The sequence below is a fragment of the Eublepharis macularius genome, chromosome 5, assembly GCF_028583425.1.
Source record: "Eublepharis macularius isolate TG4126 chromosome 5, MPM_Emac_v1.0, whole genome shotgun sequence".
Taxonomy (NCBI): domain Eukaryota; kingdom Metazoa; phylum Chordata; class Lepidosauria; order Squamata; family Eublepharidae; genus Eublepharis; species Eublepharis macularius.
The window spans coordinates 27,778,273-27,794,666 of record NC_072794.1 but is presented as its reverse complement, the minus strand read 5'-3'; the positions used below and the strand labels follow the sequence as shown (position 1 = coordinate 27,794,666).

Genomic DNA, 16,394 nt, shown 5'->3' with positions numbered 1-16,394 from the left:
CAGAAATGGGGTATTGAAAAAGACTCTGGCCCAGTTCACATATTTGTAACTATCTTTGTGGCATGGAAGAACAAGGGCTGCATTCACCGCCACACAATAGTGTTTCAGGTGGGCAGCGGTGTGGGTCTGCAGTAGAACAGCAAGATTCAAGTTCAGTGGCACCTTAAAGACCAACAGAATTTCAGATCTGACTAATGGAGCTTGACGCTCAAAAGCTTATATCTTGAATGTCTTGTTGGTCTTTAAGGTGCTACTGGACTTGAATTGTACAATGAAGTGTGATCAGGGTGATCCATGGGAACACCTGTATATATCCCTCCCATCAGATTTCCACTATTCTTCACTCTCTGAAAAGAGGGAGGGGGAATTGGGTGGATCAGAATTGTATCTATGAGCCCACGTAATACACAACACAACTGAAAGGCATAAGGAAGGGGAGTGGTTCATGTCTGGTCTTCTACCACGTTTCTACTGCTTGGTCAGTGTCTAAACCAAGGCTTTGTTTATAGACTACTTAACTGACTTCTCCAGCTCAGCTGGGGAAAAGAGCTGAAGGCAGGTATGACGCAGATGGGGCGAAGGGTTCTGAACTCACATGCCTCTTTGGCTTTACAAAAGAAAATGGACCCATCTCTTCTCTCACTGCATCTTTCTATGAGATGGTCATGTCTCATGAACCCCTTGGGCCTGACTCAGAAGGAATATTCTGTGAAGAGGAGTCTGAGAGCCAAACTACAAGTGACGCCTGACACTAGCTGGACACTTGTCAGCTTCCCTCAAGTTTAGAAGGGAAATGTAGGCATCCTGGTCTTGCACCTTGGCTCTCTGACTGCTTGTCCAATGGACTTTTCAACTGTTACTTGTCCCACATTCCACCAAGCTGCCTACATTTCCCATCAAAACTTGAGGGAAGCTGACAAGTGTCCAACCTGTGTCAGGCGTCACTTATAGTTTGGCTCTGAGTAACTGGGACCCTCATATCTCAGCAATAATCCTGGAGTTTCAGCTGTGGAAGAGGATTCCCTTGCAAGCCCCCAGTCCACAGTGGAGGCCAACAGGATCTAACTGGGAGACTGAAACACTCCACCAGCCCAACCAGGAGCTCACATGAACTATGGAATGCTCATCTTGCAGCAAGCTGCCTTCCTACCCTCTGCGGGGCCCATGTGCTGTAATGGTTAGGGCGTTGCTTAGAACTGGGAAGGACTGTGGGAAGAATCCACACGCAGTGACTTTGCATTCAGTCACTTCTCTCTCAGCCTCACTTACCTCAAAGGGATGTTGTGAGCACAAAATGGAGAATGGGAATACTACGTCTGCTGCCCTGAGCTCCTTAGAGCCACCCTGAGTAAGGATGGGATAAAATGTGATAGGCAGATAGATGTTTTTCAATGAAAGTCATTCTACCTAAATATGACCAGGATTAGCCCCACTAGCACACCAGGAAGAAGTGAAGTTGCAGAACCAGCTATGGAGTCCTTTAAACAGCCATCTGGATTTTGCTGGTTCAGCATCTCTACTTGCCGAATTCCTCATATCCGGCCTCGAGTTCAGTTTCAGGTAGGTAGCCATGTGGGCCTGCAGTAAAAGAGCAACACTGGAGTCAAGTAGCACCTTAAAGGCCAGCAAGATTTCAGATTTGATGAAGGGAGCTTGACCCTCAAAAGCTTATCCCTTGGAAATCTTGTTGGTTTTTAATGCGCCACTGGACTTGAATCTTGCCTTGAGTTCAGGCTAATTGTCCGCACCACCCCACTTGTCTTTCAGCAGCCTTGAACTGAATTCTGCCCCGATCTTCTTGGGTGCTCCTGACCAAATGAGAAGGGTGAGCGAGCCCTTTGCTAGTATCTGGGCCTTGACAAACATTCAACCTTTCTCCTCTGTGGAGTTGGCCTTGCCTTAGCTGCTGGTGCCATCAAAGAACGAACCTGCTTGAACTGGACTCCAGTTCTTGGAGGGAGCTGCTTCATACTGACCGGAAGAGTCATAGATGTACTGGCTTAGCTCGTAAGTGCTGGAGCTGAGGCCAGAGTCTTTATACTGTTGAAGCAGGTTTGGTTCTTCAAGCGCTGGAGGCTACATGGAGGGGGAAAGAAGCAGGAGAAACAGATGAGAAAGGATGCCAATATGAATGAAAAAGCAGAGCAAAATTAATCATAGGTTGGAGTATTATATTTATTCATTTATTTTCATGAGAGTGTCAGGCTAGGATCTGGGAGACCCAAGTCTGAACCCCTATTCTGCCATGGGAGCTTGCTGGATGACCTGGGGCCAGTCGTTCACGCCATGCCTAACCTACCACGTGGGGTTGTTGTGAGGATAAAATGGAGGAGAGAAGAATGATGTAAGCTGTTTTGGGTTCCCACTGAGAAGAAAGGCAAGGTATAAATGAAGTAAATAAGTAAGTAATTAAATGGATATTCGTAGGGCCCTCCCATTCCTCCCATGTCTGCCTAGCCTACTGAAGGGTGATGCAGAGCAAGCTCGGACGAGGGGAGAAGAGTAGGTACCTCTCGTGCCGGAACACCGTGCTTCTCCAGGAAATTTCCTTGCAATTCGTTTGGAAACCATCCTTGTTGCAAAGCAGGGCTATAACTGATATTGTCAGAGTCATCTTCCCTTGAGCCGTATCTGTCTTCGTAGGACTCATGCTTCTTAGATCTGGGGAAGAAAAATGCCAAAAGAAAAGGTTGCTTAATTATTATTATTTTTTTACCTCAGGGCTGGTTGGTGTGTCTTCATAGCGAGTGTTCACATCGCTCACAAACGCAGAAGCAGGAACAGTTGATTTTGTGCCTGCAGGCTTTCTATTCTGGAAGAAAATATCTGAAGACCTTCTTAGCAATGGGCAGGGGCCATGGCTCAGTGGCACAGCCTCTGCTTTGAATGCAGAAGGTCCCAGGTTCTATCCCTGGCATCTCCAGTTAAAAGGACTGGCTGATAGGTGATATGAAGGACTGCCAGTCAGAGCAGACAAAACTGACCTTATCAGAACAGCAGTTCAACTCAGTGTAAGGTAGTTTCATTTGTATACCAGATTCTACACCAGATACCAGATTCCTTAGGAAATACAGTGAGTATTCTGATGAGTGTCTACATGGGAGCAGAACTCAATCACTTCTCTGGAGAAATTAGTGAGTTCTCAAAGCATGCATCCTATTCACTTAACTATGAAATTTCCTACAGTGGTCAATTTCTCAAATTACAAATGAAAAGTGCTTTTGACAAAGGACTTAATCCCCATCTCTCTAGAGACTTTATCTCAGTTTGGGTGGACAAAGGTTAATATAAAACTGCTATGACTTTTCTAGAGTAAAGTCTAAACACATTTCCAAAATCCAATTCCCATTTAGAAAATTTTAATCAGAGGGAATTATACAATATCTACTGAGAGGAGTAGGCAAATGATGCTTTGGTACAAAAATTCTTAAGTAAGGGCATTTATTTAGTTAGTTAGTTCCTTTTTTAAGTAAGGGCATTTTGTAGTACTGAAAAATAGCAGAAATAGTCAATTAAGAATAACACAGTGAAAAGTTATGAGGAAAAGATATAAAAGAGGATAACTTTCTCCATTTTAGAAGAAGATTGCAAATGTAGAAATGTATAGAGACTCTTCCAAAACTGCTATGGGCAAGAGAATTAAGAAATGAAAGTATCTGGGGAAGGAGTCACAATCCAATTTCACACTTTTTGCTGGACTCTTTGAGAGAAGCTCAGTATAAATTGGTTTCTTGGTGGCATATCACACCTGCAAGAGTCGATAGACTTCAAACACCCAATGTGTTTACCTGTTGAACAGGAAAAACACACACACTCCCGCTGGATCAGAGCAGTGGTTCATCTTGACCAGGACACTGCTTTGAACAATAGCATAAGGGGAGCCCTAAAAGTAGAGCATTAAGGAAAAGGACCTGCCCTCTGTGGTAGCTCCCTAGCAACTGTCATGCAGAGGTTTAGTGCCTCTGAACTTGGAAGTTCCATTTAGAAAAACTGCAGGATATGGATTCAGGATTCCGTTTCCTGAGAATCCCACTAATGAGCGCAAACAGAACATTTTTTGCAAAACCATACAACATTTGCATAATATACGCGGGTTGTAGAATTCAGAATGACTTGCTGTGGAATTGTACTCTTGTTCTTTTATTACATAAATCCCTGAGTGTCACATGCATGACCAAGTCTTTACTCTTTCTTGCTCCCATTGTTGTGACTCCAATCACACAGGGATAGAGTAGAGCCACAAACTGAATCAGCAGATCAATCATCAAAGGCTGCTGTGCCATACACACTTTATTTATTTACCTTATTTATAATCCACCTTTTTCACCGAGACTCAAGGTGGATTACACAGTGTGAGTAAACACAATTAATTTCAAAGACATTTCAAGAGGCAATGTAATAGGGTATAGGCATGCAAATTTGCAAAGAAATCCAATACGGAGCTGAAGAAACGCTGAAACAGAGCATAGGCAATTCAAAGATATTAAAAAAATAAAGGAATTACCCAGCAGGATCATACTTATAGCAATAGTAGTAGAGCCTATGGTCTATCATACCTACAGCAATAGTAGTAAAGTTTACAGTCACTCCCTATCTCTTTACTGATGGATCTCTTGCAGACCACTTCCTTACAGTCCAGCCCTCCTAGCTGAGTAAAAAGCTGTCTTGAATAATTCAGTTGTGCATCATTTGTGGAAGTCCAGGAGAATGGGAGCTCTCCTGACCTCTTCAGTCAGGCTGTTCCATAAGGTGGAGGCCACCACAAAGAACGCATGTGATGGGCAGCTGTTGATTTTGCCCATGTGCAGGGTGACACCTGCTGAAGGCCCCTGCGAAGCCACCATGGTGGAACACAGGGAAAGAGGCAAACCCGAAGACATGATGGAACAAGGCTGTGAAGAGCTTTGCATGTAATAACCAATACTTTAACCAATACTTAAGTAAGCCCCACTGAACTCACTGGAGGTACTTCTGATTAAAGAGGGATACGATTGAGCTGCATAGCTTTATTTGACTAATTAAGGTCAGATTTTGACTGGTGAGGTTGCAGTGGGAAAGCATGCTTTATTTTTAAAGCTATTTTGGGCCCATCAGAGAGAATAAAAATGGGTATGTTAAAGACAACCTTTTCTTCTAACAATGAGCGGTAATTTACCTTTACTAAATTCTAAATTATCTCACATTTACTTTAATACCTAAACACGCACATGCCCCCACACATGTATACTGAGGTTAATGGTAATATAGAAACATATTTAAATGTCCATTAATGATATAATTGATCAATTCAAAGTCAGATGATTCATCAATTAAAAATAATTTCATGGCTGGGAAATCTAAGCAGAGATGCTTCTAAGCAGGCATCAGCTATTCTTGGGATCTGGGAACTAATGTCCAAGAACAATATGCTTATCTTCCTTAGAATGCAACATGTCAAGAGAGCCAGAAAACTAATAAAGGTTATTATTAACTTATTTGCAAAAATAGCTTTCAAGTTTTGTGCAAGTCACGGAACAACCTGGGCCCATACTGTAGCATGAAAGGGGGACAGGTTGAGACAAGAGGCGGCAACTCCAGAATCAAATGTAACTCTTAAAAAAGGAAAAATGAAATATTTATATTAAGGTAAATTGGAGAAGTAGATTTTGGAAGGTAAGCAGGATAAGCCTTGGGTAGGAAACCTCCAATGAAGACCAGGGTTGCAGAGGCAGGCAATGGCAAACCACCTCTGTTAGTCTTTGCTATAAAAATCCCACCAGGAGTCACCATAAGTCAGCTATGACTTGACGGCACTCTCCACCACCAAATGGGAGAAGTAGGGGCATGATAGAATGAACAGTATTTGAAGAGAATATCAGGCAGAGCCGTTTATGAGACCAAAGGGCTTCTCAGAGATGCTTGACAGAAAGGGAAGTGATAGAGGTGAACAACTGCCAGTGATCCAGTTGTGAACCATGCACAGATTTATGCCAGTGTGCTGATTCAACCTTGCAGGGTACTTCTGTACATATTTACTACTTTTTGTGAGACCTGTCATGTGTGCCACTTCCTAATAATGGACTCGAAACAGCCTTTGTTTGGGCAGCAGAAGCTCTACATATTGTTAACCAACATGTCCGTTATCAGTAATGTTCAATTGTATAGTTTCAGTTATCAAATCAACCTCTCTCATACCAGCCCCTTTCATTGTAAAAAGTTGCATACTCCTGGGTCAGGACTAGACATGGGCACGAACAGCATTACAAACAGGAAAAAAACAACAAACAGCCTAATCTGCTGTTCTCAAACAAGCTGTTCGTGAGGCCCGAACAGGTAGTCATTGCAAGCCTCATTCAAGCCAGACAGTTTGACACCTGCTGCAATCAATCCGCTTGGCAACCAGAGGCAGGGAGGGACTGAACTCTGTCTGAACTCCTTCTGGCTTTCCTTCTGGCTTTAACCCTTCAAAGTACTTCCAGCAGAGAGTCCCGTTTTTGCCACTGCGAAGAAAAAATGACAGCCAACAGGGAGACCTTTCCTGGGGTGCAATCTCTCTGAAAGTTGGGGAGTCTTCAGAGGACAGTGAGGACTATGTCCCCTGAAAATTTGGTGGGTATTGGAAATTGGGAAGGTCACTTTTGTAACCCCTCAAACTAGCTGCCAGCAGACACTGCTGTTTTTGCCAGGACAGGGCCCTTTAAACTATCAGCTGGCAGGATCTTTAAAGGGCCAGGTAAGTGGGTTTGAGGGGAGGGGGGCTAAGTGGGGGAGGTTGGGAGGGTTCTGGCCCCCACAAACAACGAACAACGAACATGTTCGGGAACAGTTCATGTTCATCCATGTTCGTTGTTCGTGGATGGCACCAAACGACGAACAGGGTGTTCAGGGTTTTTTTTTTCTGTTTGTGCCCATGTCTAGTCAGGACATCCTCTGACATTAACCTCTTTGGAACATCCCCAAAGGCCCAGAGAAGAACATGCTTCCAAGAGGCTTACTGAAAGGTCTGCAAATTACCTGCAGCACAGAGCAAGAATCATGAGATAACTCCACAGAACGCCACAGAGACTGTATTACAAGAGAGTTCCCTGTTGAAGAGCTACATAATACCTTCGGGTGAAGAGAAGAGCAAGGACACAACATAAAAGCCATGTGGTAAGAGATAGCTTGATACAAATTTTAGATTCGGTAAGAATGAGGATAAGCCCTCCGATATCACCAGTACTATCACCAATTGATGCCTTTTGTGATAAGAATCAGAGAAAAGTTAATGACTTTATAACTTATCAAGATATGATAAACTCTCAAGGAAAGATAAAATCATGGCAAGAAATTCGTGACAAATGGCTGATATATCTCCAACCAATTTCCAGATTAAAGGAAGCTCTTAAGAATTACAGAGGCCAACTGAGGGATTTTACTGATTTTGAGAAGATAATCACGCAGAAAAAGAATCATTTTCTGGGCCAAATTTTCAAACTTCTACTTCAATATGATACAGAAACAGAACAAGTTAAAAACTTGTATGCTAAAATGGATGCAAAATTTTGGAGAAGAAATAACATTCCAACAGTGGGAAAATTTATGAACTAAGGGCATAAAATTTACAGTAAGCCAAACACTCAGAGAAAATTGGTACAAGATTTTTTTATATGGTACATTACACAAAAATATATTGAAAAAATGGATAAGAAATATGTAGGGTTATGTTGGAAGTATAAGGAAGCAGATGGCTCTTTCTTTCATATGTGATGGACATGTAAAAAAAAGTTAAAAATTTTGGAAAGATATACATGCTGCGACTCAGAAGATATTAAAAATTAATTTTGCCATGAAACCCCAGACTACATTGTTGGGAATAATACCAGATAATGTTGACAGAACACTACATGAACTATTCCAATATTTGCTGACGGCGGCAAGAGTGATAATGGCAAGTAAATGGAAAGAAGGAGAATGCCCAACCAGGGAAATGTGGAAAGACAAAATACCAGAATATACGGTGATGGCAAAACTGACGAATTACATAAATAAAACGCCAATTAAAGAACTTGAAGAGAAATGGGGAAAATATTTCAGTTATAACAGATAAAATGTATAAGATATCTCAGTCCTGTAAATTTGAAAATGATTGTAGATTGATATATTTTATCATTTGATGGTAAGATAATTAGTTATATAAAGATAATTAGAATAGATGTATAATATTGAAATATTGGCAAAAAGTTAACACTGTTATTAAGTAAAGTATAAGGTAATGATAAGCAGAGGAGAAATAAGATTTTTTTTTCATTTTCTAATATAAAGAGTAGATCAGGTTCGAATTTTCACAGTATTTATTTTAATACTCTTAAAGAGTATGACAATCAGCTACATTAAGTAATAAGCATTGTTACTGTCAATAATTGTCTTTTTTCTTTCTTTTATTATTACTAAAATAACAAGTAGAAATAGGTTTGAATTTTGCATGTGTTGTTTATTTGGAAAAATATATACTAAATAGGCTTAATTATTACTCTAATCACTATTTTAATATCTATAAAGGTTATGTTTTGTACTCTGTATTTTAATAATCCTTGTAATGCACAGTTATATATTTGTCTTGCTTGTCCCCTTTTTCTCCCCTTCTTTTCTGTACGCCCCTTTTTGTTTGAACATAATAAATTATATATTGGACAAAGTCAGCTCTTACAATTCCTTTCCTGTTTTCCTTACCGAATTGGTGTTGCATTGCTATGCCTGTCAATTCCACTGCTTTCCTTCGGGCGGTAATCTCGGTAATAACTCTGATTCCAATAAACTGTACATTCACCATAGGTATTTCTCTGCCTTGGATCTACATACTCAGAGAAAACATAAAAGCAGAAGATCTACTTGCAGCCATCCATAAATTTGAAAAAGTTAAAACGTTAGGCATGAGGCACATGGCTGACTATCTTTTCCTTCTGTGGATAATGTTTATGGCCAAACTGGACACAGCAGCAACATGATCAGGTGAAAAGTGGGAGCAGGGTCTAATTTTAACATCAGAAGGGGTGTACGGGTGAGAGAAATCCTCTCCTGTATCCAGGGCTTTTTTTCTGGGAAAAGAGATGGTGGAACTCAGTGGTGGAATGCAAGACCGCACAATGACGTCACAAGAGGGAGAGGCTGAAAGTGGAGTTCCTCTCAACAAGCATTCTGGACAAAGACTGACCTCGTTTCTGACAAAGTTTCCGATTTGATAACTTGGTAGCAATGCAAACCATGCATTTGATTTCACAAAAGTTCACAAATATTTACATTTTGCAGAATCACAGGCTGGGATCACTGCTTTCTCTGTCTGAGTTCAACATGAAAAGTTCAACATGAGAAGACAAAAAAAAAATCCAACTATGCTGAACTGTCAGTCCCCTCAAAAGTACGAAGGATAAATTTAGACTGGGAGGAGGATAGCATTCAACACTTTCTAGATGCAAATGTAAACATACACCTGTTGTCTAAAATCATTCACATTCCACTAAGCCTCTTCAAACCAGCTACAACAAACATCTTGTAAACTGTTTCTGTTTCTATGGAGACAATAGTACCTCTGTCACCCTGTGGCGCTTGGGGGTATCTCTGATAACCTCCATACGAGTAATCTTCTACAGAGCTCCAGTACAGATCTTCGTAACCTTGCCTGAAATATAAGACAGAAAGGAATTAGCAGAAAGGAGAGAAGAGGAATCTGCTATATTGGAAAGTGTTTAAATATTTCTGACATCTGAGGATACAGAAAGGAAGTTGGCTGTGTCAAAAACAATTCCAGAATGAAAGGCAAATGACAAAGAATCAAAAGGGTTTAGCATAGAATCGGTATACGGAGACTATAATTAGCATTTAGTCATTAAAATGGCCCTTTCTCTAACTTTGTATTTAATAATCAGAATTACATGACTAGATACCTAGGATTATATTAGGTTCTCAAGCCCTTTGATGTCCTGATGGTTTTGATTATCAGACGCAGCAAATGGCTGGACTGTCAGGATAAATTATGAAAATCCTAATGAGAGAAGGACAGGGGAATTGGAGGAGAGCTGAAGCAGACTGTTAAATGAAGCAGCGATGTGAGGGCCCAGCTAAATGTGATGCAGGAATCTCAAGAAGTGTCCCACAACCGTTTCGCATTTTTACTTCAATGAAGCTTTGGAGGGTTCCAAATCCCATCAGAGAGGCAGCACGGGGCGGGTGGGCGGGGACTTAATTTTTAGCATGAGTCTTTGGCCTTCTAAAAATTGCCTCCCTCAAGTTGCTTCTCTCCCCACAGAGCAAAAGATAGGAGGATTCATGGGAAAGAAGCTGCCGGTAGGGAGTTTTGACTGAAAACAGCCCTAACGGAAACTGTTAAGCACCTATTTCTTCCCCCATGCTGCTCTTCCAAGCAAATTTCTAGCACCATGTAACTGCGTTAAAATAAAAACAAATGTTGCGAGAGACTTACTTCATTCGTTTTCCTTATCACGTTTAGCTTTCTCCTGAGTTAATGAGTTAAAGCTTAAGGCTCCCCCGCACAAAGTATTTTTCTGATCTTAAGCAGTTTTGGGAGGCACTATTTGTACTCAGTCAGTACATGTGGAGCCCCCAATAGGGCAAATAGCATCTCCCTTGGGCCCCTTCAGGTCAGGAAAATGGGGGGGGAAGGAAGCCCATCTTCCCACATGCTGCGGTCCTGATATGAAACATTCCCCTGAGCACCTGGAACTGAGGTTCCAGCAGAGAACTTGTAGCACATGTCTATAATAGAAAGTCCTTATGGTAGACCTGGCCCCAATTTTTTTAAAAACTGTATAATTATTTATTTGTTTGTTTTTATTTGCTTCATTTATACCCCACCTTTCCCCCCCCCACACACACACACACCCCAATGGGAACCCAAAAAGGCTTCCATCGTTCTCCTCTCCTCCATTTTATACTCCCAACAACCCTGTGAGGTACGTTAGGCTGAGAGAGTGTGACTGGCCCAAGGTCACCCAGAGAGCTTCCATAGAAGGAGTGGGGAGTCAAACCTTGGTCTCCCTGGTCCAACACTCTGACTACTACATCACTAATTAGACCTTCAACCATCGCTAAGGAAAAAAACCCTGAAAACTTCTGCAAAGAAGAAAAAACCCTGAAAAATTCTGCAAAGAAATATGCAAATAGGGATTGCACACTGCAGTTTGGGAAATCTCTGGAGATTTGGGGGTGGTGCTTGGGGAGTGTGGAGTTTGGGGAGGAGAAGGAAGTCAGCAGGGATGTGATGTCAGAGTCCATTCTCCAAAGCAGGCATTTCATCCAGGGGAACTGATCTCTGTCGTTTGGAGATCAAATTTGGGCCAATCTACCTTTCTCAGTTTGGCCTGCTTCACAGGATTCTTGCAAGGACAATATGGCTCAATCCCTCCTATGCTGCCTTGATGTCCTTGAAAGAAGGTGAATAGCAACATGATAACTGATACATGAATGCTTCTAGACAGGATAGGGAGGTATATGGAAGTCATGCTCTGTTCTTTCTTCATGTTTCCTACAACATGTTAAGTGTCACCTTTCTCAAACCTTACCTTGAGTATGGCCTGATGGGGTAATTGTTTTCATAATACTCTGCCCTGGAGTTTGGTCTCAGATAGTCCTGGGGCTGTGGGTGATATGTTGGGGGGTGGTACTCCACTCTGGCATCTGGCCAAGGTGGAGGCCCTGCCCGGGGATCATGGTACTGATGGTAGAACCTCTCGTTGTTGGGCCTGGAATGAGAAGGAGGTCCGTGGGAGACTACCCTCCATGGGCCCCTGCCATGGCCTTCCTTTTGGGTTATGTGTCTCCCTTGTGGTTGAGGATACTGTGGTGGAATCCAAGAAGCCATCTGGGGTTTACTGCTTCTGCTTCCTGCAAATAAAAGAGTAATCAGAAGGCGGCAAATGATACAAAAACATCTTCAGAATCCAACACATACTTCTCCCAAGGTATCTAGTTGTCATGGTTGTGAAGTTGTGCTTTAAAGTATGAAAGCAAGTGTCTATAAAAGAGAGGAAGCCCCTCCTATGTCCCATGTGCTTAGCTTGGACATTTATTTTAAATGGAAAGGAAGGATATCATTTTGAACTAAACAAACACCTGTCCATTCTTTATGTATAATAAGTTTCCTTGAGGGCAAAGAGTACAGAAAACATAGATTTTTTTTTTTTGGTGGTGGAATCCAAGAAACCATCTGGGATTTACTGCTTATGCAGCAAGCAAGCAAGCAAGCAGACACACGGACAGGTAGCACTAGCTGCAAAACAGCATCCAGCTCTCAGCTCTACAGCAAGTGCTAGAGGCAAGAGATCCAATCCTTAGACAACCGTATCATTTTTTCAGGGCTATCTTCAAATTGCCCAAACCATCCTTTTTTGCCCCCCGCTGGGCAGGTGGTATAGTGAGACTGAATTATTAGTTCCAGATGGATACCTTTCTCAGTTTGACCTGCTTCACAGGATTCTTGTAATTACAAAATAATAAGAGGAGTCCAGTGGCCATTTAGATACATCTATTCCTGACTGAAGCAGGATTTGAGTTGGAGAGACTTTCTGGTTCACAGCTTAGTCCCTTAACTTACTGCATTGCTATAACAAAGCTTATGCTGGAATAAATATCATTTAAGGTGCCCCTGGACTGTTATTTTATTTTAAATTAGACATTGACCCTTAGAGATTACTGTCTATGACTCACTCACAAGAGCCATACTGTATGGAAGGGGGGGGGCATTTCATGTAATGAAAATTCCTCTGCCCACATGACTGACTTTATTGACTGACCCCCTTCCCTCCTGTACCACTCTTCCTGCTCTGATTTTCAATATTCTTCAAACATTCAAATATTAACTGGCAAATTAATATACTAAAGGAAAACAAAGTTGGTGCAAAATATACAGATTTGCAAACTCTAATTACTTTAGTTTGAGCATGAAATCTTGGGCATAGAATTTTGATGTGCTGATACATAATATGGAAAGCTTTGACCATGAGTGAGGCCACAATTTGCACCAATATTATTATTAATAATGATGAATATTGTTATTTGCTATTATTATGGTGGAAAACTTTTCCTAGGAGTTTTACTTTATCTCAGTACCTTACAACAGCTTTGTAAGACAGGCTAGTACTACTGGATGGAGGAGGCTGACTGAAGCAGCAGCAAAGCTGAAGACTCACTGGCTCACAGATTGAGCTCTTAACTTACTGTAGCACTGTATTGCAAACACAGCAGCAAAGATCTCCCAAAGAGTATGTTTTTAAAATTATCAGTTTTGCAAGTATTTTAATCACAATAGATCTTTCTATTCATCCTAGCCCACTTTTTCAATAAGATACATCTACACCCCTTATCTTTGCCAATACACTAGCAGATCTTATGGTTTCAGAATGCGTCCCCAAAGCTTCACTATCTGCATATGTTTAAATTCATTTTGTCTCTCATGTTTAAACAAGCGAAACAGGGGCTTCCTATGTTCCAGGATTAATTCAGAATGAGCTGGGTGAGCTACAGTATTCCCATTGTCAAACGCACACGCACACGTGCACACACACACACACACCTGTTGAAATGAGACCACCCGCTTCAGCTCTTTCAGTCCACCAGTAGCTCTACCTGTCCCCAAAGGCAGCTGTCAAAGTCCACCTGCCACATCGGTTGATGCTCGGCTAATGATCAGCATATTCTGGGTCAACGGTCCCAGCTTCTCCCTGTGCCAAAGTCCCAGCCTACGCACTAACAAAGCAGGGCAAAGGGCAAGTCTGAGGACAAACCCCCTCGTGGCTGCTTGGAGGCAAGAGAGTGAATCCTTGACTAAAATTAAAATTCATAAAACACGAACAGTCAAAGATTATGAAGATGCAGACAGCCTGGGTCATAGAGGTTTTAGAAACCCAGTCCCAGTGGGGAAACAGGTCAGCAGCATCAGTGCTGAGAATTAACATTGCCTTTGCAGACCTCTAGCTACAACCATCAGCTTCATACAGTGTAATTCTAAGAAGAATTATCCCCTTCTAAGCCCATTAACTTCAATGGATTTTGAAGCACGTAGCTCTGTTTAGGATTGCACCAGTAAGTAACACTCTTGCTCAGAGCCAAAAAACAGATTCAGGATATATTCAGAATGGATTACTACTACTACTACTACTACTACTCCATGGACCTGAAGTTCAAGTGTATAGAAACAGCTATTGGATTAAATACATATCCAGAAAAAGATTAAAAACTAAGCATGCAAGAAGCCCTCTTTATAGTACAGAAGCTGGAAACTTTTCCAAAGCTGCATGTGGTGGCTAGTAGGACCAGGGATCAGCTCCAGGACTGAATTTGACATCCCAGACTTGTTCCCAAACCTCAATCAGATTGGAGCACCCGGATTTTATTATTGTCTAGTTTAACTAATTTGATTATTTTAACAACTGGTTTTTAGCTTCCCTGATAACAACTCTTTTGTATTTAATCATCCACCCTTCAGGGCAGCTTGATTTGCAAATTGTCAAGCAACAGATCACATAATTTCAATGCAGTTCCACTGCTTGGGAATGTAACTGGGAAAAAATGCATATCATTCTATAAAATGACGTTAATAAAAATAAATAAACCTATGTGGTTTTTAAAAGGAGCAGGAGAATTGTTAACATCAAGGGATTCCCCCCCCCCCAAAACTGTCAAGTTCTCTGTAACTTTTTTTTTTAAAGTTTCTCTCATGCTTTTGCTCTCCCATCTTCTAAAGCAAACTTTGGAAACTTGAAAATGTGCTGCCCTTATTCTCCTATCTAATAAATAAATTCTGCTTTTTCTATTAAAGCCAAAAAAAGGAGTTACTTACATTGCCTATCACTAAAACAAAGTCTTGTCTGATTCTCCAGCATCCCATCATGACAACAAACTCCACCTTTTTCTGGCTCATTAGCATCGGTTCTCCTTTAGGCTCTGCCACGTCAGCTAGACGGAACCTTTGAGCAGGGATCATTGTTCCTTGCCGAAAGCATTCCTGAAGCACAGAGTGAGGAAAAAAGTAGAAGGGCGCAACGTCGCCATAAAGAGAAGGTAATTTGACTGCCAAAAGAAATGGGGGGGGGGTTACAAATTAAAATATGCATCATAAAACCAACTTTTAAAAAGTCTATATAATTAAATTCCAAGCTAAATACATACGAAGTCATAAAAACAACAATTTAAAAACGGGACAGGGTAAAAGCCGGAACGAGACGGAACAGGACGGAACGGGCACTAAAGAAATGCCAGTGCCACAAAAAAGAGGGGGATGTGTTAGAGACACTCCAGAACAATACTTCAGAAATGAAAACTCTGGACTGCCCCGCTTTTATTAACCTGTTCCATGCCAAAAAGCTCCCGGAACAGCACAAAACAGCCCGGAACGGGTACTAAAGAAATGCCAGTGCCACAAAAAACAGTGGGATGTGTTAGAGACACTCCAGAACAATATTTTAGAGATGAAAACTTTGGACTGCCCCGCTTTTATTAACCCGTTCCATGCCAAAAAGCTCCCAGAACAGCACAAAACAGCCTGGAACGGGCACTCAAGAAACGACAGTGCTACAAAAAACAGTGGGATGTGTTAGAGACACTCCAGAATAATATTTTAGAAATGAAAACTCTGGACTGGCACCCTTCAATTAACCCTTTCTATGCAAATATGCTCACGGAACAGCACAAAACAGACTGCAGTTTTCTGCAGACTCGGGACTGAAAGCACACCCAGACCATGTTTTTTGCTTCCCTCCACCACAACAATTATCTGTTGGCAGCCTGGGACTTAGCCGCGACCCCCGGGGGCCCCCGGCCCGCCGAAGGCGGGGCGGGGGGCCGTCGGGGGGAGCGGCGCAGCCGCGACCCCCGGGGGCCCCCGGCCCGCCGAAGGCGGGGCGGGGGGCCGTCGGGGGGAGCGGCGCAGCCGCGACCCCCGGGGGCCCCCGGCCCGCCGAAGGCGGGGCGGGGGGCCGTCGGGGGGAGCGGCGCAGCCGCGACCCCCGGGGGCCCCCGGCCCGCCGAAGGCGGGGCGGGGGGCCGTCGGGGGGAGCGGCGCAGCCGCGACCCCCGGGGGCCCCCGGCCCGCCGAAGGCGGGGCGGGGGGCCGTCGGGGGGAGCGGCGCAGCCGCGACCCCCGGGGGCCCCCGGCCCGCCGAAGGCGGGGCGGGGGGGCCGTCGGGGGGAGCGGCGCAGCCGCGACCCCCGGGGGCCCCCGGCCCGCCGAAGGCGGGGCGGGGGGCCGTCGGGGGGAGCGGCGCAGCCGCGACCCCCGGGGGCCCCCGGCCCGCCGAAGGCGGGGCCGGGGGCCGTCGGGGGGAGCGGCGCAGCCGCGACCCCCGGGGGCCCCCGGCCCGCCGAAGGCGGGGCCGGGGGGCGTCGGGGGGAGCGGCGCAGCCGCGACCCCCGGGGGCCCCCGG

General features: G+C 43.5%; 1 protein-coding gene across 3 annotated transcripts in view; it reads right to left on the bottom strand.

The window, feature by feature from the left end:
- SEC16B (SEC16 homolog B, endoplasmic reticulum export factor) overlaps positions 1 to 13,656 on the bottom strand; it is a 67,043-nt gene extending 53,387 nt beyond the window's left edge. For 2 of the 3 annotated variants that reach the window (XR_008597051.1, XM_054980041.1), the window contains exons 1-6: positions 13,547 to 13,656; positions 11,538 to 11,859; positions 9,546 to 9,637; positions 8,692 to 8,812; positions 2,511 to 2,661; positions 1,929 to 2,076 (exon numbers count right to left, since the gene is read on the bottom strand). Coding sequence is in view for 2 of the 3 variants with exons in the window: in XM_054980041.1 (XP_054836016.1) it covers positions 1,929 to 2,076; positions 2,511 to 2,661; positions 8,692 to 8,812; positions 9,546 to 9,637; positions 11,538 to 11,836 (811 nt within the window). In the remaining variant the exon portion in view is untranslated. Of the gene's footprint in view, positions 1 to 1,928; positions 2,077 to 2,510; positions 2,662 to 8,691; positions 8,820 to 9,545; positions 9,638 to 11,537; positions 11,860 to 13,546 lie in introns of those variants that run through there. The other variant, XM_054980042.1, reaches the window with a different exon arrangement.
- Positions 13,657 to 16,394: the final 2,738 nt, after the last annotated feature.